Below are 25,207 nucleotides of genomic sequence, written 5' to 3' on the forward strand. Positions count from 1 at the left end.
AGTGTTTTCCTCCGGGATGGTGCTGTGGACGTGGCTGTTTGGAGAAGCCGCGGTGGGCGCTGCAGTCGGCGGATGATCGCAGCCCTGAGCTCAGCAGCAGCAGCAGCAGAGTGTGGAGGAGCCCTGCGCCGCCGCCTGCCCTCATCGAGCCCGCCTGGATGGCAGGGACACCCCGGTGCGGGGACAGCCGAATTCACAAGGTATTTCACCGGGAAAACACCAGATTCGTGGTGCGGTTGGACGCTGCTTCGATGTTTCGACGCGAGCACCAACTTAGTGGAAGTGATGCTAGTTGTAGCTGCGCAGTCTTCAGTGTTCAAATCACTGCGTAGATGTGTCGGAGCTAACGCAGGCTAACGTTAGCCTGCTAACTTTACTGACACTGAGAGTTAGCCAGTTCAGGTGCGTGTTCGTTAAAAGCTCCTTCACATGGATGAACCTCGCTGTTTGTTCGTGTTCACGCCGTTGAGTTTAAATGTGTTTCTGTATTTTAATATCACAACTCTGAAGTGTCTCCGTCCTGCTCACTGAGCCTCACAGGAAGATGAGGAGCAGGGATTTAAAAAACCCTTCAAACACCAACAACACCAACAACAACAACCTGCTGAAAGAGTTCTGCTAAAGTTAGGAATCAATAACCAGTTCAATCTTTACTCTCACTTTACTTCTCACAGTTTATGAGCAGCTGCCACACAGAAGCAGACACTGGCACATTTTCTCAAGTACTTGAGTATTTCCATTTCATTTCTACCACTTACATGTCAGGAATAAATACTGTGATTTTTACTCACTGTATCCGATAGATGGATATTTTACAAATGATATGAGCAACTTAGAAAATATACCACATTGTTGATTTAAGGTTTAACCAGTGATTACCAGCCTTTTTTTGGCTTGTGACCCTTCAGGAAGATCCCACTGTGTCGTGTGGCCCCTTTTTCAGAAATGATCTCCGAAAGAGTCTTTCCAGAGTTTGTGTTGTGTGCACGTAGGAGGAATGTAGCAGGCGATTGTTCGGGTCAGACAAGTTCACCACAACCGGAAGATATTCGGGAAATGTAGAGGAGAGGGTGGCCCCTGGGTAAACCAGGACAGAGGAGGGAAATCTGCTGTGGAAATTGGGAATCGCTCCAAATGTTCTCGAATCTCGTCTTTCCAAGTTGACATCTTGTTCTGCGTCCTCAACGTGTTTTGCTCGTCTTTTTCATCCCAAGATATTAGAAAGATCCTCAATACACCCACTTTTTTCTGGACATTTTCTCACATGGGCTCATTCTGGCATTTTCTGGACATTTGACAAGGGGGCTGGCAGAAAAAGTTCTGGAAAATGTCAGAAGCAGCTGACTTGGTCATTTGTGGAAATCCTAAGTTTTAGGAAAACCTTGGGACTTCAGTGCCTGTCTGAAAGCAGCTGGAAAGTAATAAACTCCCCCACTAAATAAAGTGTTTATCTCATTTCACCAGAAAGCTCTGGAATCTCTTAGTCTTTCCAAGTTGACATATTCTTCTGCGTCTCCTACGTGTATGGCACCTCTTTTATCCTGAGATATTTGTATTATTTTTTCTTCTTTTTTTTTAACTTAAGTTAAAACAGTCATCAACACGCCCACTTGCATGCTGTGAATTCTCCAGACATTTTCCTGCCATATTCTCACATGGGCTCACTGACATTTAACAAGGGGGCTGGTCGGAAAAGTTCCTGAAAATGACTCAAGCAACTGACTCAGACTCCTCAGATTTATCCTGTGACCCTTTGGAGGGGCCATACTCGCATGGGAACCTAGAAACTAAACTAGCAAATTGTAGTTCTTATCTTACTTGTACATTCATTTATTAGTATAAATCTAATGATGTCATTCATGATAAATTACACCATGGACTTTAAGAAATTGCGACTGGAATTTTCTGACATTTAATTGACCAAATAACAGACCTGGTTAATCATTCAAAATGATCAGTAGTTGTAGTACTTACCTAATGCTATTAACAATATCCATTCCTTGTTTAAAAAGGTTCAAGAGAGGCCTGTCTGTCTGACCGTGTACTTCTCTTGCAGCTTTACTGGTTGCAAGTGCTCTTCGGACCGTGGGACGGATGGAAGGTGGAAGCTGTCGGAGGCCCCACTGGGCTGTAGCTGCTCTGTTTATCCCGGTTACTCTGCTGATGCTGACCTCCACGGGGGCATCAAGCAGACAGAATATGGCACAAACCGCGATGGCTCATGCAACCGCCACGGCTGCGGGACCAGGCCACAGCTTGACAGATGACCTCCCAGGCCTCCAGGCGGTAGCAGCCTTCATAGCCAGTGAACACGCTCATGTTTGGCTCCTGTCCCTGGTGGGCTCTGTTGCTGTAGGCCTCAGCGGGATTTTCCCCCTGCTTGTCATTCCCATCGAGGCCGGAGCAGCCCTCAAAACTGAAGGTAAGAGATGGTGATATGTAACTTATACACTGTGCCTTTGAATGCACAGTACTCTACCATCGGCAAGTGAGCAGCCTGATGATTTTAAATCATGATTCATTTTGAAGATATAATCTACTTTCAAGCAAATTGTAGATGTCTAATGTCACATTTACAGTTGTTCAACTCTAATAAAATGGATCCTCCACACTATGATCACAAACTAGCACTTGCTAGATAGCTGTGCTGATTTGCCAAATCACATCATATATCTCAAACAGTCTGTTTCAAATGTGACATATTTGAAAACATGCCCACGTGAGCAGATGAGCTGGGACAGATGATCCACTTGGCTTTGCACCTTCAGGTATTTCTCAAAGCAGAGTTACTGTATCTGTAAACTCGGCACTTGCAGGATTAATACAACAAATGTATTCAACCACCTTAAAAGGAAGCATCCAAAGGAACAACCAAGCTCATGTGTATCTTAACAACGTCCCAAAACACAAACCTCGCTGACCGATGCATTAGCACTCAAAACAAAACTAGTACATCAATTTGAATATTTATTTGCATTCTTTCTAGTGTCACCTGGTTTCAGCCCGTCATCTGTTTACTTCCCTCCGACTCTCTGTGCTCAAACACAATATTTGAATACTGTTCCCAATACAGTAGTTCTCATGTAAATGTTTTTGTGTTACTGTTGTCAGACACTAGAATAAGTATGAAATAGTGACTGAGACGTGTCCCATCAAAACATTTATGTTACCCACAAGTCCCTTCCAGGCAGTTACAACTTTGGGCACTGCCAGACATCAAGATTTTACAACCACACTGTCTGACAAAAATCACTCAACACACAAGTTAAAGGCTACGGCTGAGCTGTGACTTCAGCTGTAGTTACTTAAAAAATTATCACTCACAGACAAAGTTAGAGGCTCATTCACAACTGTGTCTGTGGCAGTGGTGTCAGTTTAATGAGAGGGATAGAGAGGCGTGCCTGTTGAGGTAAAGCCCGGCCTCACACTCCCAGGCAACACTAGCTCTTCTATAGAAAGCACCTAGTAAACAAACTGCTACATTTTTCACTTGGTTGTTTTTTTTAAAAGAGCAACTCAGAGTAATTTTAGGACTAATCTTATTTAGTATAAATATTTTATTTGGTATGAATAAATATGTGGATTGAAGGTATTTTTAAGACATCGACATCAACATGAACACAAATCAGACAATGTAAATGTCAAACAGCTAAATTAGTGCAGTTAAAAAAAAAAGGAATCATCTCGCCTCATTAACCCAACACAGTGTATAACAATGCTGTTTTATAGGCAATGCATTACAGGAACTCCACACAGGCGAATCCGTCTGCTCTGGCATCCACAACTCTCCCACTTCTCACAGCTGTATATAAAAACTTCAGCTCTTTACTGGCTCTGTAGTAAATCCCAGCTCTCCACTCCCCCTGAACAAGAGAAAACAAACCCAGTAGGCTCAACAATAGAACTGCCGGGTCTTTATCAGCCAGATATAGAGCCAGCTGCACCTTCTTCATGGTTTACAATGTCAGATGTGCACAACTTTAAATTGGTGGTTGAAGTTGCCTGTAAAAACAGCCCATTTACAGTTTTGACTTCATTGCATGTTTTTCTGAATGAAGCATGACTTGCCTTAAAGTATGAATGAAACTAAAGAAAGCAGACTGCCCAGAGATCCTTTAAAACATTCATTTACTTTACTTTAAATTGCCCTATTTAGAAAACTTCATGTAAGCACCATACATGTTAATTCAAGAGCATAGCAGCATTCACTATATTTTTGTGAAAACAATTTCAATCGCTCCAATAGTTGTTGTTTATTTGTGTGGAGTAAAGTGGTGGCAGACAGACATTACCATCCATAGAGACACATGGCGGTCAGTCCACATGTAAGGGACATGAATGTGCACTGATTACAACAGGTACAATATACTATATCTCCTTTTTTAACCAATTCATTCATAGCTGTTTAATTTGAAGGATAATGTTGCTCAAACACTCAGTCGACAGATGAACTCTTGAGAGAAATATGGTCTTTTGTAATTTTTTAATTATAAGGTACATTCATTCATCTTCTCACCTTCTGAGCTTCAGCCACCAGGGCTCAGTTACTGTAGGTCAGCCTGAGGCCTCTCCAGTGGCCCCACCCAAGAACGTGGCATTTTAGATTTATTTTTGGCCTCTGGCTTTCAAGTGCACTCCTAACCGGGGGTTAGGCATTACCAAGGGAACTTGTCCCAAAGTCTGTGGGATACGTGACCAACCACAGTGTATGTTAGTTTCACAGTTTACAGACATTTTAGTCCTTATGTTTCAATCCAGTTTTTTTGGTTAAGAAACATAAATCATTATGTGTTGGGGTTTTTTCAAGGAACTTTAAGAGCTGTAAATTCTTAGGTGTGGTTGTGATCTCTAGCCAGAAAGAAACTTCACATTTAATCAATGCACCTTTCTTCTATTAATCCCTGTACACTGTTACTTTGTTTATTTACTCTTCCTTTGTGTTTCCTCAGCTGGATGCCAGAAGCTCAAGCAGCTGTTAAGCTTTGCAATTGGTGGTCTCCTTGGCGATGTTTTTCTTCACCTCCTTCCTGAGGCGTGGGCGCTCTCTGGCTCTTCAGGTTGGTCTCCTTTGCACCAATGCCATCGCCACCTTTGTAGCTGAAGTGTGTGATGTTTCTTTGACTAACTCTTCCCACTCAGCAGTACACCAGAATAGTTATTTGCTATTTCTCTTGCAGCTTTACTGGTCACTTGTCACTTGCTGTATTTGTTCACTCAGTCTTGTGTACAATCTGTGCTACTCCACAGGTAGTAAACATAACCACTACAAGACCCAGGGCTGGTGGGTAATCGTCGGCCTGTTGGCGTTCCTGGTCCTGGAGAAGATGTTTCCAGGCCGAGACAGCCATGAAGATCCCACTCCAGACTCGGACCTTAATTCTAATACTCCTGTAAGTGCTCCAGCTGTAATATTTAGTTTGAGGAGAATATGTTCACTGCTGTCCAAAGTCGTATCACAGCTCACAGACCTGTCAGAACAAGATTTCAAATATTTCATTGCTTTGCATAACACCCACCGCTTCCGTGTTTGGTTTGCATACTTCTCTCAGTGGTGTCAGTGTTTTGCTGACTGAAGCATCAGATGACCGACTGTACAATCGGCATATAGGCTACACATTCTCCTCTAATTTAAAGGACTAGTTCGACATATTGGTAAATATACTTAGTGACTGCTTGTTTTTATGGTTAACATTAGTTTTTATGGTTAATACAAACGCATGAAATAAGAACATTTAATTTCTTTAGCGTTAGATTTCCCTCATCTGAATGTTCCGTACATTTTCCTGTTGTTGTTGTAAACTTGTCTGACTCGGAAAATCTCCTGCTGCATGAAAGACAAGCTCTGGAAAAAGTCTGGACCCAATGTTTTGGACATTTACCAGAGTTCATTCATGAATATCAGGTCTGTTCTTCGTCAAACAAAGTTGAGCTTGCAAATCTCTCAGTAAAAGACTCATTCAAGGAAAAGGTGTTTTTGTTTCTACAACCCCCCCACCCACCCACACCCCCAAATGCCAGTCTATGTGTCAACCAGCTAATGGCTCTCTACACACTAACCATACAAACATGTGAGTAGTTTCAACCTTCTCATCCAGCTCTCAGAAAAAAGCAAGCAGTCATATTTTATAAGTCAACTCAAACTATAAACACTATACATAACATGGATGACATTCATTGAACAGCCTGAACTCTGAGAGATATTTGTCTAATGTGTAGTAGGTGGAACCAGCTGCTCATGTTTTTTTTATTATTAGTATTGAATGAGTGTGTTTAACAAGCATCAACATGAGATGCTTGTTAAACACATGGCTTCTTTGTAGACTGTTGTTGTCTGGTAGTTGCAGAGTGTTGCAGGGACGGCCTCGTCCTCCCTCCTGTTTTTTGTAACACGAGTGAGGGAGAAGATTTGAATCCACGACTCAGCTCCTCTACTAGAGTCTATTTTTAGTGCCAGGTGAAGCAGCTGCTTGAGCCATTTCAGTGTCCACAGGAGAGCTGAGCACTCAGTTTACAGACAGAGGCTACAATAGACCGGGACAGAGTGTGACAGAGAGGGTCAGTGTTTTAACACACTGTGTGTATAGGCTACGCTGAGCAATACATACTAGGGTTGTAACTTTATTAGGATTTCTTTTGTATTGGTCAGTGTTTTTTATATATCATATTTGTAGAAAGTTGCAGTGCTTAATGTATTATTTGCGTTTTCAATTTCTCATTGAACAAACCTAACAAAGTGTTTTTCAGTGACAGTGTCTGTCAGACTGCAGGAGGTGATTGATAGCCATGGAAATTCATCACACTTTATTACTTCTGCATGCTTCAATCATAGACACAGAGGCAGCAGGCTATTTTCCTCTCATTTAATGTGACTATCATTTTAAATAGCAACATAAGTGGTTTCTGTATGAGGGAACGGGGAAGTTGGCTGTTCTCGGAAATAGGAGGCGACGGCCTGAGACAAATCCGTCTCCTTTTATATAATTCATATAAAAATATGTTGACCAGTGTTATAATTTAAGGCTCATAAGTTTTGAAATGTTTGGGAAATGAAGCCGAAGTACAAATGACTGCTTATAACACCACATGTGGAAAGTTCTGAAAATAGTCTGGATTTTTTTCAATAGCTGTTCTGTTTGTGGTGGGTGAACCCTGACACAGTGGGAGAAACAATAAAATCCTTGTTTATTGTTTCCATTAACATTAGTTTTTATGAAGATTAGTGTTAATGGTCAATGTGGGCAGCACGTTTCCTTGGGGGAGATATGTCCCTCCAAGTCAATTGCATGTAACGGATGGTAAATGATACTGTTAGTAGGAAAATACAAATTATTCATAAAAATGTTGATGATGATAGTAATGTGAAAAAGAGGGCGCACATAAAGTGTTCACTGTAGCTTTGTTTTTCTTCCCTTTTCTCTGCAGGCACAGTCTAATTCAGTTTTCGGTGAAAAAGCAGTGGTATCACTCCGAAACGGGCACCATGCTGAGTCATGGAAATCCTCCAAGCAACAGAGTCTGCAGGAAAGATCAAGGAAAATAAAGGTAATGCTGACAACCAAAACATCCCCTACTTAACAAAAATGACAGAAAATGATTTTACAAACTGAACAAATGAATAAAGAGAGACACCACTGGAGTTAAACTGTTGATATGTAATGTTTATTTAATGAGATGCATTTTTTGCTTCTTCAGTCCTCTCCAAATGGAGTCATTTTGTTTTTCATAACTAAACACAACTTACTGGCTTTAAATAGAGCACCCAGCTCCTGACACCCCAAACCAGCCCCCACTCATTTCACGGTGCACATTGTTTCTCAGCATTAAGTTACGAGCGAGTTAGAGTGAATACAACTGACCTTCATGTAAATGGGTCGTCGCATTTGTTCAGTCTGGGAATTCATGAATGAATTAATGAGGTAACAAATTAATTAATTAAAATACACAAAAGTAATTGAACAGTTCACCTCCTCAGAGTCTCACTGACAATATCAGGACAATCTGATATAGTATTTCAAAGTAAAAGCCTTTGGAAATATCATATTTTTACTGTTTTGGCTGTGGCAACAGAGAAGGAGATTCTTATGCCACTTGACAAAGATGACGTCATTGAAAAGATGGCAGAGGGCAGTGAGTTACTGCGCCGCCTACTTGTTTACTACTCTGGTAACCGTTACATCAACAATAGGGTTAGCCTGCAAAATAAGAGGTCTGGTGCTTTGCGGGAAAAATGTGGCCTGGAAAGGGAGTCAAATTCCCAGCCTGAATTATTGTCAGACAGACAGTCCACCACTGTTTTGAGGAGAAACTGCAGCCGTCTGTATGATGATACAACGTGGGCGCTTTTACATCTTTTCTGCCTGTCCCAACACGTATTGGTCAAAAGGAAAGGTGGGGCACATCTGAAATACTTCTAGAGCATATCACAGCAACAACAACAAAAACTGCTCCAGAAATTCCCGACACATCACCAGCAGTTGCTTTCTCAAAGTGTTTTAGCTTTTTTACACTGGACTCAGATTCTGTTTTTTTTCAGAGGAACAGATCATTTACAGCCTTATTTTTTAAAATGGGGTCAGACAACAAAGAAGAAGGTAACTCTATCTTTAAACTAGAAGACTGACTTAGTATTTAAACAAGTGTACGTACGTTCTCTTTATTGACTAACAACTTTCCAGATTCAGCCAGCGTTGTTTTAGCTGATAAATGATCACATTCTACAGTCCGCCATAGTTTTGGTTGTTAATAATGAAGAATAATGTGAGTTACAAAGGCTTTATGTTTTGTGTGTGACAGACAAGTGGATACCTGAACCTACTGGCCAACTGCATCGACAACTTCACTCATGGACTGGCAGTAGCAGGAAGTTTCCTGGTCAGCAAAAAGGTAAGAAGCAGCAAGACTAACTAGACTGGCACTCAACAGAGCACAAACTTCCACCAAGGCCCAACAGTCCCCTCAAATTTAGTTAAGTTGCACCAAATTATACACACTTATAAATATCAGTCCCCTAAATGCCTGATTTCTCCCCCAAGAACCATGAATTATTCTCTGGAAAATTTGTGAAATTCTCAAAAACACAGCAATGTTAAAGAAGGTGAAAGTGCCCCTTTGTCGTTATCCATATATTCTTGGGCAATGTCCCATCCTTCCACCAAGTTTCATGGGAATCTGGTTGATTTGTTTTTGTGTAATCCTGCTGAAAAACAAACAACAACAAACAGGGGTGAATTCATAAAAAATGTATATATTGTGAATATGTGTGAATGCAAATGTAGTTGTTGACACTACAAAAGGCTGAATATTAAGTAAAGCTTGAGAGCTGCACAATGACCTAAGAGGAGCGCTGTAATAATTAATGAAAGCAAAGGACAAAAATAAATCAGGGGTATGTGGACATACGACTCCTCCCTCGTGAGTGCAGCGTGAATACAGACTCACTGTCTGAGTGTCGACCCGCTCCAGCAGCATTCTGTCTTTAAACAGGACCACTCAGGGCTTTCGTTAACACTCTTCAACAAACTTTTTCTCTCCGTTTGTTCAGTTCCCGTCGTATTGTGTTTTGGGCTTGTTCAGAACAGGTTGACTTTAAACTGCAGGGACTTGAGTTTGCGTTGCTTCAGCAGTTTACTGTATGTATTTGGAGCAGTGGGAATGAGAGCGTCCAGCTGGAGAGACATAAGGCGAGCAGCATGAACTCTGGATCAGTGCGCCAGAGAGGAAGTTCGCTAGATGTCTCAAACATGCACACATTTCACCAGCATGTTGTGTTTACGCTCATGCACAGTTGTCACAATGTGATTCTGCCACATTAAAATGCTGTGTGAAAATGATATGTTCCAAAGCAGGGTTGATTAAAAATGAATAAATTATAGTTCAGAGTTTGTAATTCTTAAGGGCTGATGAACATAGCTTGGACTTAATTTATTAGTTAAGAGCACTTAATTATGTCAAGAGGATCGTTTATTTCTTTAACAAGTCAGACAAAGCAGTATTTCTTTATAACAAAGCAGTGTTAATGAGACTTTTCTTGCAGGTTGGGTGTCTCACCACCTTTGCCATCCTGCTCCATGAAATCCCCCACGAGGTGAGATTACACGAGTCTTGGTTGAATTGTACAGTCTTTAATTTTTATCCTAAACTTAGAAGTTCAAAGTTTGCTTTCAAAGTTTCCCGTTTCCATGATTTAAAGGATGTAGACAGAATCGGACCTCTATGGAAGTTAATTCTTGAAGGTTGAGCTGTCCCATTGTGTTTGTCTGCAGGTGGGAGACTTTGCCATCCTGCTGAGGGCCGGGTTCGACCGATGGAGTGCTGCTCGCATGCAGCTGTCCACAGCGCTGGTCGGGGTCTTGGGGGCTTGCTTTGCTCTGTGCACTCAGTCACCTAAAGGCACAGGTAAGATGAGACCAGTAAACATACAATCAAACCCAATATTGATGAAGGAAGACCACGTGGAAGTTGCCAGAATCAGTCACAAGTGTTTTGTTCCATTTCTAGAAAATGCCACAGCCTGGATTTTGCCTTTCACCTCTGGGGGTTTTCTCTACATCGCCCTGGTGAACGTGATGCCTGACCTGCTGCAGGAGACCAGTTTAAGGTACGTTGGATGTTTTCCAGCTCTAATGTTGTTAACCCTCTGAACCTCAAGCAGCTTCTGGGCGTTTTTTGCTTTGGTCACATTTTTATGCACTTTGGGTTCATTTTCACTGCAATATGAAGTCGAGAGTGTATGTATTTTGTAAAGTATAACAGTAAATGCCATAAACAACATTTTGTTGTTCTTGCATGAATCCAATGCAGGACCTGAAAATTCACATTTTGTCACGTTATGGAATCATGTTGTGTTATGGAACATAGAATTTTATATCTTTTACAGAATCTTTTTGGTACAAACATTGTATTTTGGGTAAATTTTAGAATAAACATGTTGAATAAAGCGATTTTAATCAAATATCACAATTTCCATTTGAGATTTATTTATTTTTCCCTGACAGAAGGTCTTTTCACATGTGATAGTTCAAGGACCGTGGGATAGTTCAAAATTGGACAATATTTATTTTTGCTGTGTCAACCAATGAAAAATGGCATCTTTTGGCGATTCGTTTTTTTGTTTTCTGCATTTGTTACATCCATGTTTACCAACTTGTCGTCCTGCAGTCTTCACTGCTTCATGGGTTTGTTGTTTTGTTTTGCAGACACACTCTAGTGCAGATCCTGCTCATTTTCTGTGGCGTGGCGGTCATGGCTCTGCTTTCTGCGATTGTCGACTGAACACGGAGGCCTTACCAAAGACTAAATCTCACCACTAGAGAGAAATCCCGTTCTCCACAGACCCCTCACATCTGGTACCTACCATGCTTAGAAACCTTTTGTCTAAGACACTACACCTCTTTGATATCACCTTAATGTTACACTACAACAAAATGTCCGACAAAAGAACAGCACTTTATGGATGGATGACTTAGCGGGCGACCTCGATCTGCTGACAGGACATTTTTGTGGACACTTCAGACTGTGCCAGACGTAAATATCAAGGGAATTCAGAGGGTTTGTGTGGAAATCTGTTACCAAATTCTTTTCTATTGTCGACAATCGTATTGTTTTGCACATTTACACATGTAAACCTGATGTACCTGCTCAACAGACCGGGTGTTATTGGACCTCCTTCTTAAAATCATTGAACCCTAAATAGTTTAAACAGTATTTAAACAGATTGTTGTGCTTCCTCGATTTCTGATGTAGCTGCTGCCTATTTATTGAAAAGAAAAGAGACACGCAACTGGGTTTTATAAGAGTTATGCCAGAACCACCATGCCATAATCTGTGTCTTGTCAAGAAAGAAGTGCCAAGAAGTCAGGACGGGCTGTTCCATAAGTGTCGGCTCTACACCAAAGTACAGTTTTCCAGTTGTATCACCCTCACTCAGAGCAGTCTGCACCGGCTCAAGTTGATGCTCACACGAAGCTCTGCTTGAATCAATGATTGTGATAAAGTTGCAGATTGCTACTGTTTGTATAGAGTATCCAGTTTTGACTTATAGTTGTTATAGTCATGGAACATACAACAGTTATTAACCACAAAGGCTTATTCACGTCATGTTTTATCATTAAAATATTTGTTGACTCACCTCCTGGTGAAAGTTTCCACTCCTGAATAAATAAAATGTAAATTTCTCTATAATCTTTATTTACCAAGTCTGTTTATTTTTATGTATACGTACTGGAGGGTAATTTGAAGAAGTGGGACGCAGGCTTTATATTGATCTTAGAGAGATTAGTAACCATGGTATTGATCGGTAGATCTGTGTTAAGGTGCTGAGGCAGCACAGTGGGTTGAGTTGACCTCGACGCACAAAAACCTGTCCACCATTAGCGTATTTTTACTGCAGAGATCCTATGCCCGAAATGTCATATGGGAGTGAAGGGAGGGGGCATTGACTGTGTGTTCAACTCTTGTCCAATTTTCTACACAGTCTGTTTGGCAAGCTTCTGTTGCCATAACGACTCCGCCGCGGGTTGCCTTCCTTAGTCATCAGCCTGTGAGCAGCCTATTGTCTGTGGGAGCCTTCCTCAGTCACAGCACCAAAGGACAACAAACAAGCACTCGGCACACACTAGTAGGGGACATTCAGAGGGAAACAGTGCAAACACATGAGTGAAAATTCGTTCATTGATGCTCAGCTGAGTTCACACTACCTCACAGTTTAAGACAAGTGTGGAATTCCTGGAGTCTGGATTCAAATGTTCTTTCGGATGACAGATATGACTCTTAAATTGCCCATAGGTTTGAATGTGAATGGTTGTTTGTCTGTATTTGTCGGCCCTGTGTGACACTGGCGATCTGACCATGTACCCCCCACACACACCTAATGTCAGCTGGCTCCAGCGCCCCTACCACCCTCAGAAAGGACAGGCGCTATAGATGATAAGTAGATGGATGACATATATAACTTGATATAAATTGATTAAAGTTTTGTAAAATTATTACATACCAGTATATTTTTACCACCGAGTAAGTGTACTATAGTAAAAGAAAAACTAAGTATTGCAAACACATCATTAACAAAGTATGAGTTGCACTTAATTCAAATTCAATTCAAATATTAGATTTAAAAAATACATTTTAATGTTTTGCTCCATTGAAATCTTTCTCTTGTGATCTCTCTCTTTCCCATTGAGCAACTGCATGTTAATGTCAAACTGAATCATCAACAGACATCAAATATTATACTTCACTTGAATCCCCTATGGCTTCCAGTAATTGATAGATCTGAGCAGGTGGAGATTTATTAGTTTAACTTGTCATTTATTCCAAAAAATGTTTACCTGTGGCCTTGTGACGTTATTACCTTTTAGCTGTAGTTTTATATGTTTGTCTAGTTTTCTTTACATATGCCGAGGAGGTACAGTTTTCTTAGGGGTACTAATGCACTCACTATTTTAGTGCCATTCTAGTCATCACTTATTGTTGTTAATGGCCTTTATCACAAGGTGACCTGCAGAGTGAATTGCTTTTGTTCGTTCCCGTGAATAAAGGTTAAATTTATGAGATCAACAGAGATTAACTTGCTAAGTCTTCCTCCTGTCCTTTCACTATAGAGTCTTGAGCTCTCGTGGCACATTTATGAATTCTTAAAATTATACTTTATATTCAAACATGTAAATATTGATATTTAGAAAACAGATCAAATCTGAGGTGAAACTTAATAGCCATGAGATAAATAGCCTGAATAATTCACAGTAAAAATAAACAGTGCAACTCATAAATTATAACCACCACTTTGTGTTGCTGCTGTTCAGGAACTCCCTGGTTGTTCCTAGGGAGAAAAGTGATTGATCATTGTTTTCAAAGATTTTGCACGTGATTAAACTCCCCCCACTGCACCTGTGTTTTTACATGTTTACCAAATCCATAAAGGTGACCATCCAAGCGTCACAAATGACCACTCCTCCCCTGACGGGGCCGGTCCTGTCTGCTCCCCATCCCGCAGCATCCTGGAGGAGAGAGAGCGCGCAGCTACATCACTGACTCCTCCTCACAGCGCTGGTCTCCATCCATCCATCCCCTCTCCTCCTCCTCCTCCTCCTCCTCCTCCTGTACCATAACAGATGGTGGAAACAACATTGCATCCACCGGGCACCACAATAATAGACCGCAGCATCCAGTCCGGACGACCCTGGCCCCGCACCGTCATGCGCCCAGTGCGGGACTGAGCGAGGCTGTGAGCGGGGTACCAGCGCCGCCACGGCCGCGGAGGAGGAGGAAGCTTCTCGCGACTGTTTTGGGCTCTCCATCGAGCGGGGGGAAGATGGCCGCTATGAAAATATTAACCAGCACGGGGCTCTTCTTGGCTTTCTGCGCGCTGGGGCTGCTCGCCATGGCGATCTGCACCGATTACTGGTACGAGACGGACGCGCGGAGGCACCGGGAGAGGTGCAAGAACTATGCGAACAAGCGCAACGACCCGGGCTACATCTACATCTCGAACGGCAACCTGCCGCTCCAGATGCCTCCAAAGAGCCTGGAGAGGAGAGGCAGCGGCCCAGATGCTGCTGCTGCCGGCGGGCCGGTCATCAGCAGGGGGAAGCGGCACTTTGTGGCCGCAGCGTCCGCCATGGAGTCCCACTGCAGCCGGCAGTTCAACTCCACCATCTCCGGGCTGTGGAGGAAGTGTCACCGGGAGGGATTCGACCTGGAGACCGAGGACCTTATATACAAAGGTAAACAGGGGCAGTGTGGAGCCTGCAGGCCGTGATGCTCTGCGATGAGCTCACACCTACAGACACAGGAGCATCCACAGGCCCAGGCTCCCCCCTCACATCACCGTGTGCCTGTGTGCTTTTAAATATTCATGTTAGGATTTGGAGGATTTCTTCTTAAATTCATGTGTCATGTATTTGTGGGTTTTCGCTCTACATGCTGCTGAGTCCCTCTCTGGCTGCATGAGATAATGGCCGGTTTGGTTTAGCTCCATCTTCTTTTTTTTCTGTTTTGCATCTGCAGAAGATTGAACAACATCTGGTGAAGGTTAACGCCACACAGGGGGATTTTAGCTCAGTGCAAAGCAGGATGTAACACTGACAACACAATGCACGGCAGCAAGAAGCCGAATCTCAGGCCTCACTCGTACCTGCTCCACAACAAGTCCCAGACACAAAGAGGGGACTGGCACAAATGACTGTTGTTGTGATTGGAGCTGTCAGAGGCTTCATACGTATATTTAATGGCACATTATTTAAAGTATTATCTGTCAGCTATATACGCCATATTGTATGTTTGGGCCTGCACCACTTTATCTGTATAGAAATAATAAACTAAAATGATACCGAGCACAGACCTCCGCCAGGGACAGTCCCCTTATGAAACCACATGCAAATTCACTAGATCCAGAATTTGACCAAATTGCACACACTTAAATATCACTGCCCTAAACGTGTCTGATTGTTTTTCATCCAAGTCTATGAATTTTTCTCTGAGAAATCAAGGGAAAAGCCAAAAAATGCCCCATCTCGCATCACAATATCATGGATCTGTCCCAAATTTGAATGGGTGCTCTCCTGACCCACACCACATCCTTCCACTTAGTTCCGTGGTAATCCGTCCTGCAGTTTTTGTGTAATCCTGACAGACAAACAAATAGAAACGCAGACAAAAACATGACCTCCTTGGTGGAGGTATTTATTTATTGTAAAATGCAAAGTCTGAGCGCCTTGTGTTATAAAACCACGCGTTCACTTCCGTTTCAGCAGCAACAATGTACAGATGACGTATAAGTGCCATCATCTTAGCTGACTGTGCCTCTTGGCCTCAAATGACTCCACTTCTTGCTTCCTTCACGAAGCTGGTTGACGTTGTCTCAGGAAGGTGTCGATTCAGTCCTGTTTTAATTATAAGGTTTCACTGGATCTAAACTCACATCTGACTCTGTCTCTTTCACATTGTGTTGGAAAGGAAATATTATTACGAGCCTCGCAGAGGTAGGTTAATTGTATTTGGCGTCGAGCTGTTATAATGGATATTAATTGTACGTCTGTTTATGATCATCTGTCCACCCACCCACTCCTTCACTGCTCAGATTAGATTCTGCTTATACAATCTATTTAACTTCTATTAAAAGGGCCTATTAATTCTAGCTCCTGCACCTCTTGCTCATTCAAATCACACAAATAATTTAGTCATGTTCGCTCTGACATGACGACGCTCACCAGTTAGGAACCAAGTTTAAACCATAAACTGTAAATAAAGATGGCGGTTATGACTACTATCCTTAATTCAAGGCAAACCGCTTCGATAGCCACCTGGTGGCTGGCTGCAGTACAGGTCATAGGTCCTACCTCCTCCATGTCCAGTGATGGGACATGGACCAAACGAAAAAGTCAAAGATGGTTTCTGTCAGTTTAGGTAGTTCTCACCACACTGTTCAACTGTTCAATTCCTTGGTGAGTTTTATGTTAATTGGTTATTTGATGCTACAATAATGGGCTGAAACATCATGATTGACAGCTGAGACTGACTAGCGATTGGTCAAGCTCATGCATCGACGGGACCATTCACAGACTTTGGCTCCAAATGAGCAAGATGGCAGCGTTTGCATCCAGTATATTTTGGCTTCATTGCTGGATAGTGGGAGGAAGTGGAAACTGGATGTCCATCTTTATTTCCAGTCTATGGTTGAAACACATTGTGAGATCAGATGTTCAAAACTTTCCTTCTTTATAATCTGACTTGTAGTTCAAACAACAAACACACAGCTCTCAAGTGATGGAGTTTACATTCTTGTGTTCAGGCTCAGACAGAATCAAAGATAAAAGCCGCAGAAATGTTTTGTGCGTCTCATCAGGGATCAGGATTTATAGGAAATTAATTTTTCAAGTACTTGAAGTGGTGAACTTCGCCGGTGGCCGAGTGTAGAGGTGTGTGTTGTTTGTGTAGTCACGGTTACAGTGTTGATCATCAAAGTGTCGTGACAGCACTGATGCCAGGAAAAAAAGCAGCTTCTGCATTAAACAGATCCTGTGGCTTTGGAACAGACACTGTACTTTTCTGTGTCCATATGAATGATGAGGATAATATGAACAGTGTAATCATTATTATTCATTAAACATAACGTTGAGCTCTAATCTTCCCAAAAATCAGTTATAATTGATACCTGATAAAGCTGCAATCATAAGCCTATTAATAGATTAGTTGATTAAAAGAAAGTTAAATGGCAGCTATTCTGATTATCAATTAATTAATCACTTCAGGCGTCTGTCAAATTGAAATGCCAAACTTCCAGCTGCTCAATTTAGAAAATAATCCCAAATTAATTCTTTGGGTTTAAAATGTTGTCAGGTTGCCAGTAGCTACCAATCGTTATGAAGTTAGCATTTCCTTAACATGAGATGCAACATTTTTATATCAAATTCAAGTCCTACCAGGTATGATGGTGCATTCTTTCTATATGGAGCATAGAGATATATTATATACTAAACATTTTAAATCTGAATGTGTACAGTTTTAAATACTGCTCTGACAGCCAAATACATATGTAGAGAGTGACTTTAAATGAGAACAATTCAGGTTCTGTACATGTCCTTCTTGTGGAATAATCCATATTGTTTCCTAATCCCTCTTTAATAACAATGTAGGAGTGGTGGGGAACATGAGGTTAATAAGGCCATCTCCGTTTATTAAAGCTCAGTGATGGTGTATAATAAATGTGTGTATATTTTATTATAATCCCACGTGTGGGTAGAAGGTTCATAATTAGATTTTTATTTGATTATCTCTCTGCTTGTATTAATATTTGTGCTCCAGTTATAATTGTCTCCATCACTTTTTTTTCTCTTTTCCAGGAATAATTCAAAGATGTACATCAGTCAAGTATCACTACTCTTCGTCCATCCTACCACGAAATCTACCTATCAACATCACAAAGACCATACGACAGGATGAGTGGCACGCACTCCGTAAGTCTGAAAGTGTCCGTCTGTCTTCATCCAGTTTGTTAAACTTAATAATGACTGTTTATTCCTTCTTCGCATCTTTTGTTCATGCACATTTATTCTTCTGCTTTCTACTTCTGTTGTATTGAATTGACAGACTATTTTAGCAATGAAAATAGGCGAGCGGAAAGAAAAGCCATAATCTATCATCTGATAATTGTCAACGTTTCACTTTAAGTCCCAACCAGAAATTCTTCCTATGAAATTAGGGGTTTAGAAGTATTTGTGAAATGTGGTGTACCTCAAGGCACGACTCTGGTTCCCATCTTATTTTCATTGAATATGTTTCTTGTAGGTCACATTATTTTAGAGATTTAAAAAAATAAATAAAACACTTTAGCCCCATTTCCACTACTCAAGAAACCCACTATCACTCATTAACATCTGGCTGTTGTCTGCAATGGAAATGGATACTGTCAGTATTCAGTCAGAGGTCAAAAGACTCTGCAGTAGACTCAGGTTTTTATCGGCTCCAGTCGGCTGTGATGGAAACATGAATATGTTCCTTTCGTCTTCTACTTCTTTATTTTGGCAGTCGAGACAGTGATGCTGCACCTTTTCCAGTGCAACGTTACGAACGTTCATGTACTTATTGTTTCTTACATATAGGGAACAAACAGAGTTCATCCATCTCCGTTTAAGTAGCAATCTAAAATCAATCAGTCGCCACTGAGTTTGAACGACAGACTGAAGTAAAATATATAAAGGTATAATCACTGTATAACTAGCGCTGGTCTCCATGGTGCTTTCTTCTGTTGTGTGTTGTGTTCACCGCTTCTGGCTAGTTTGTGACGTCGAACGTGACTCACTGGGAGGAAAAAAAACAGAAAGGCAAACTTGTACACTGGCAATGGGAAAAGAGTCAATCACCTTTTTTTTAGTAGGTTTACCCTCGTTTATAAACACCATGTATAACCATTAGTGTTGGTGTAATAGAGATAGATTTTTGTCTCGGTTTTGCTTGAATAGATTCATTATTTCTCTGTGCTGTGATCATTCATTCACATCATCTATAAAACAGTCAAACGCTGACCCTTACGTCAACCTCCTTACACCGCTCACCTGCCACGTTCTGAATTGTTTGAAAGATTGTCCTCATCACGGTGAAGGCACAGCTGCCCCTCACTCCTGAACGTGCAGTATCATTGATATTATAATCATCTCTCCTCCATGTCTGGACCCATGACCAGAGTTTATCAGGTCATCTCTATTAGGGAGCTATTGGCTTTAGTCTTATCTGAAGACATTAAGAAGGACCGATCTGTGTCATCTTTTAAATCTCTCACTCAGACACTTGGACAGGCCTGTGTGTCTGACTTGATATGTTTGACCTTGGATTGCTTCAGTAACGATTTTCAGTTTGATGTATGGGAGCTTTTATTTTACTGCTTCTGGGGGTTTTCTTTTATGTTCAGTGCAGATGTGTCTGGGATTTTCCGCTGTTTGAAATACAGCGTTGTGATTCTACTATGATGTGGCTTTGAACACGCTGTGCTAAAACACCACATTCTTATTCTTATTCGATAAATTGTCCAATCTAAAAATGTCTATCATTACTGCTAACATGTTATACTACTACACTATACCACTGGTATAATGAATGCATAGTTAAATGGTAATCAAAGACCAGAATAATCAGGAAAAAAACCATCATCATTAAAACAGTATCATAAATCAGCATCATTAGCCAAATATTGTTTCAATGATAATTAAGCACAATTCCACTTGGTCACAGCTAGAAAAATAAATAATTATCATTTATTACAGTTTGATCCTGTGAGCTTATTAATGATATTGACGGATTCTTAGTTTGTCAATTACTTCCTGATATATTCCTTATTGTTAGTTGGGTTTTTGTATCACATCTTACATAGTGAAGTAAAAATATATTAATTTTCAAGCTTACTCAGAAACATTTGTGTGGTAGACTGATATATGGTGAAAGATGCTGCGTCTCCTGCTTTACCACACAGCACAGTTATCTCCTATGTTCAGTGACTGAGGAAAAACAAAGACAGTATTTTTCATAGAACTTTTATGTGATCTGTTGTAAGGCCAGTCACATTATTATTTGACACTTGATAAACAGCAAAACATTTTACAAATCTGATGTAGATCAGTTATGTGTTATACCTTCTCACTGTGCTTCCAGAATATATAAGCATTATATTTATTGGACTTTTGTTAAATTGCTATTGATGAAAATTAAATTGTGATAATCATTGATATTGTTTATTACCCAGTAAGAAGTGTCCCAGTAAGACATGAGAATGTACCAGTTACAACCAGTAACATGCACAGCACGAGTAGCCTGAAACTGCTAAATAATCAGACACCATTTATTTTGTGCTGTTCCTGCTGTGACATTTCTAAATGTCTTCAATGAAAAAGGTCTATTTTCCTCTCTGCTTCCTTAACCACTGATACTTTTTCGTCACATGCACACGTACGCTAACGTTTTCCTCTCTGCTTGCAGATCTACGAAGGATGACGGCCGGCTTCGTGGGCATGGCTGTGTCCATCATTCTTTTTGGCTGGGTCATTGGAGTGCTGGGATGCTGCCAGCAGCATGACCTCATGCAATATGTAGCTGGGCTACTCTTTCTCATGGGAGGTACTGTGAGAGCACATATGTTCACATCCACACACAAGCACGCAGACCAAATCCAATTACATTCAATTTCAGTGTTGATGTGGCGACAGCTGAGAGCATCTTTGGGTTTGCATGAGATAGTAGATCAATGTTGAGCAGTAACATGACTCCTCTCCTGCAGTGGGATGCACAGCACGTGTAAGAGTTTACTAATCGAACTGGAACCATTTACAATCACCGCTTGTCTCTTCTCTTCACACAGGAACATGCTGCATCATCTCCTTGTGCACATGTGTAGCAGGAATCAACTTCGAGTTGTCCCGCTACCCCCGCTACATGTATGGCCTCCCTGAGGACATTAGCCATGGCTATGGCTGGTCCATGTTTTGTGCCTGGGGGGGCCTCGGGCTCACATTGCTGGCCGGCTTCCTCTGCACCCTGGCCCCGTCCCTGAGCACGCCCACTCGCACAACGACCCACAAGCCAAGGCAGGAGAATGGAACCGTGTGACAGGACTGAGGCGTTGTGAGGCCAATGGCCCACCGAACACAGAAAACCCCACACCCTACCAACTTTGATGTACAACTCTGAAACAGTTTTTGTCTGATCACCATCTTACACCGCCCTCAACATCGCCATCCCCCCTCCAGTGTTTTCAGTGTGTGCCTGAGTTGTGACAGAAGGAGCAAAGTAATGACAAACTTCACGCACCTAATCCCCAAAACACGTGAGGGACCTCCAGGAACCGGAAGAGCAGCACCGACGTAACATATGACTGAGACACGGCTCTCACAGCACAAATAAGACACTTTTTGGTTCAGATTTTTGACCTGCTGACTTTCTGGTGATCTAAAGGTGACTGTTTTCTCTAAAGAGAATTTGTCTTAAAATGGTGCTCTCTTAAATGCATATAGCCACATACACTCCCACACTAACACACGCACACACACAGGCACACACACACACCAGCTTGTCCACACATGCTCAGTTACTCTGGGTGAATCACGAGAGAAATCATCCAAAAGGAACAAACCCACAAATATCAGGCATCCTGTCAGCATTCCTCTTTCAGTCGAGTGACGTGTGCTGTGTTGTTGTTCATTATGAAAAAAAAAAAAAAAGAATCAGGTGTTGACTGCCCATCGCTTATCTGTAGTGTATCACACTTTACGAATATCAAACGTGAGCCCCGGGGGTAAAACGCCTGCAGCGTCTGCAGAGAACAGGACGGGTCGAGCAGCGAGGTCGGCTCGATAAACACGGAAGTAAATTTGCATCGAAAAGAAAACTCATTTGACGCTTTTTTAAAGAATCTATATGTACAAATGCATCTCTACGTAGACCCAGATCATTCTTTGTGTAAAGTAGATTTTGAATAAGAAATGTTTTCTGTTTGTGTAGAGGTGAGGACGTCTGGACGTATGGAGACGATTGAGAGTGACAGGAGAGAATAATGAATCCATGATGTATTCAGTATGAAGGTATTTTATGAGAAGTGAGGAGTAGAACAGAGCAGGAAGTCTCAGTAAACTGCTGAGCTGTGACTTGAAGCCGCTGTGCTGTTGCCGCTCTGAGAGACACAGTTGTTTGCCGACAGCTGAATCAAAACCTGACTGTGGAGGACGTGTTTCATGACTCCATTGTTTACCCTTAATATCGGTCAGTTGCTTTGTATAATATTCCGGATTTTAACATAAGGGGGAAAAAAAGCAACCTCAGTGAACCCGCTCAAAAACAAAAGCACAAACTGGAGTCATGTTTCTTGTCACTTGGCACAGGGGTAAGAAGCGTGATGATATCCTGACTGAAATCTGAAACAAGCTGAATATGGGAGATGATTCATGGAATAACAATCGTTTGGTTTTGTTTACCTGTGGGTGAGACGGCACAATCAGAGAAGCCCGGAACGGCACGAATCATGACATTTATTTACCATCAGCATGTCATTTACAAACATGTATCAGGACAAGCAAACAAATCACATTTGACAATATCAGAGCACAATAATGTGACAGTGACCCGAATCATCTGCTGCTACTGAAAGCAAGATACTTCAGTCTTCTGTACTTTTATGATTCAATAATTTGATTGAAAACGCATACAAAAAAAAAAGCATAAACAATTTAGAAAAACACAATACAAGGCACAATGTGTACATACTGTGAAACAGACACAAAAAAAGAAAACCCATCTAGTTTGATTGATCTGTGGAAACATCTTGTGTCTCTTGATCATTAAAATACATATTGATTGTGTTCTAACTTCCAAAGTGGTAGAATACACAGTATATTATGTGGTATGTGATAGGAACATGATGTTAAAATTTTTCTATAACTTTTGGAATTCAATTGTTGGATTGACAATGCATCCAAATCTGCTGTTTGAAAAAAAAAAAAAAGCACAAATAGTGATTAAGAAAGGCTCTTGACTGCAGAGACGTGTAATCCAAACACACACCACATACTCATTTAGTGCTTTTAGTTGTGACGCGTTCACGTGAGGAAAATGACTAAATTAAATATACATCAAAATCGGAGGTATCCATAGTCAAATGTGAGTTTTGTTAATTGCCGTTATTCTCCAAAATACATTACATACAAGATACATGGTTTGTGTGGACGTCCGCTGCATATTCAAAAAGAATTTGGAAAAAAATAATGATTTGATTTGAAACTATATGAAATTTCTTATTAACAGATTGACTGTTACACATCTTTCAATCGTGTCATCAGTTTTGTGCACAAAAGTATACACGTCATAGAATGAAGTATGAGATGGGCCAGGGTCTGAAAACAGAGTGTAGTTGATAGGAGTGGAAACGGAAAAAAACAATTTGTCCTGGTGACGCTTCAGGATGCAAACCGGATTATTTCCCCATTAATCACTTAGTGGAGATGAGCGATGAGATATTCAGCTCCGTCAATCAACATTTTTAGAAAAAAATAAGGTGTTATAATGTGTATTGACGACACTGTGTGTGATGTTCAGTCCTCTCACCGTCACCATGAACCTCCTCGTGAGGCCACCACCACTACCCTGAAGTCAAGAGCATTAACTGAGGCATGATTGAAAACTGTATCTCCAGTGTCTTGTTGAATCTTTGCACTTTGCTGGGTCTCACAAACGTCCATGAACCTGACGTCTGAGCAGGCGGAGTTCGATATTATCCAGTATGTTTCCGAGGCCGCACATGGGAGCAAAAGATGATCAGAGCATGTAGTAAGCACCCTGTTGTGTCTTTTACCAAGTGTTTGGGTTTAAACCATGTTGTGTGTTTAGGGTCAGTGGGTGCAGGCTCTTATTGTGAACATATTTCAGGCTCTTATTGTGAAAATATTTATGCCAGAAACAAGGACATGCCATAAATATAAAGAATATTTATATCTATGGTTATTACACTGACAAACAGAGTCGGTGTACTTTCTGACATCCAGCGACTCACAGAATGCAACGCTGTTTGGTGTTTTGTTTTTATAAACTTTTAAGTTCACAAACTGATTCACAGTTACGTTACTGTGAGCAGTGAATTGTAATGTATAAGTATGTGGTGCAAGTATAATGTGTCGTTAGGACTGAAGCACAACTGCACACAAATCTTACAAGTTTTCTTTGTGTGTGTACGTGTGTGCGAGTGTGTGCGAGTGTCTGGGTGAGTGTGTAAATCTGACTTTTCCAGTATTGATGTGCCACCACTGCACATGTGCAGGAATTCCTAAAAAGTATTCAGAGCAAAAACAATTTTAAGCACATATTTACACCCCCGTATCTGAAATTGTAAGATTTCAAGCACATAACAAGGTCTGTATTTAAAAAATGTAAGATTTTGCCATCGATTGGATTCAGCTTCAACAGCAGCACACGGTAAAAACAATGTAAAGAACGAATGAGGTCAGCGCAATGTGACGACGCATCTGAAATTGTTGTAAAATCCCTCTCAAGTCACAACTTCCTGTGTTTCATGAGGACTCTGGAAATGTAGTGTGTGTGTGTGAAGAGAGATGCTCTGTGAAAACGCCACCGTTTGGTGTGGTACTTTGTTTCAGTAGCACAGCTATTATTTTCTACAAGTCATTTATACTGGTTCAATCCACTGCAGATGTTACGTGGGGACTAAAAAGACATTACAGTCTTGCATGATCTCATTACAGCTAGTTTCTTTCAATATATTTAAAACTTGTGTCCATTTTTAATTAATTTATTTTACTGAAATAAAATATGTAATTACTAATGTGTTGTGACTTTCAGTGTTTTGCATGTAAATCATCTTTTTACGTGACTGAATGGGACATCAGCATGTGTCTGTTACTGTTACTGGGAACGTTGTAGTTTATGGAGTTAAAGCAGAAATAGAAGATTCAGTTCAGCTGAGGTTGGACGTCCTCAACAGCACTGGAGATGGAGGCCTGGCTCTGTCACTGAGGACATGGTGCCATCTAGAGGGAGGACGTGATGTTTGGTGCTTTTGTCTTTTTCAGGCTGAGGTGATGAACTCACTGCTACACAGGGGTATTGTGTGTTTGTTTGTGTGCAGGCGCACTTTCTCACAAGCCAGTATTGGACACATACACACAATGTTTACAGTCTGAAAACTAACGTTATAAAAATAAATATGACAGTAGGCTGCAAA

General features: G+C 41.2%; 2 protein-coding genes across 2 annotated transcripts; both read left to right on the forward strand.

The window, feature by feature from the left end:
* slc39a13 (solute carrier family 39 member 13) lies at window positions 1-12,180 on the forward strand. Its single transcript, XM_035155637.2, has 10 exons — window positions 1-200; window positions 2,057-2,422; window positions 4,950-5,057; window positions 5,248-5,390; window positions 7,423-7,542; window positions 8,794-8,883; window positions 10,034-10,084; window positions 10,263-10,395; window positions 10,498-10,597; window positions 11,196-12,180. The coding sequence occupies exons 2-10, from the start codon at window positions 2,095-2,097 to the stop codon at window positions 11,269-11,271; spliced, it is 1,149 nt and encodes a 382-aa protein (XP_035011528.1). The 5' UTR covers window positions 1-200; window positions 2,057-2,094; the 3' UTR covers window positions 11,272-12,180.
* Window positions 12,181-13,995: 1,815 nt separating this feature from the next.
* On the forward strand, window positions 13,996-24,808 carry tmem276b (transmembrane protein 276b). The gene is made up of 4 exons (XM_035164288.2): window positions 13,996-14,720; window positions 17,838-17,951; window positions 20,464-20,601; window positions 20,843-24,808. Exons 1-4 carry the CDS (start codon window positions 14,309-14,311, stop codon window positions 21,088-21,090), a joined length of 912 nt encoding a protein of 303 aa, XP_035020179.1. The 5' UTR covers window positions 13,996-14,308; the 3' UTR covers window positions 21,091-24,808.
* Window positions 24,809-25,207: the final 399 nt, after the last annotated feature.

This window comes from Hippoglossus stenolepis, chromosome 1 (assembly GCF_022539355.2).
Source record: "Hippoglossus stenolepis isolate QCI-W04-F060 chromosome 1, HSTE1.2, whole genome shotgun sequence".
NCBI classification, from domain to species: Eukaryota; Metazoa; Chordata; class Actinopteri; order Pleuronectiformes; family Pleuronectidae; genus Hippoglossus; species Hippoglossus stenolepis.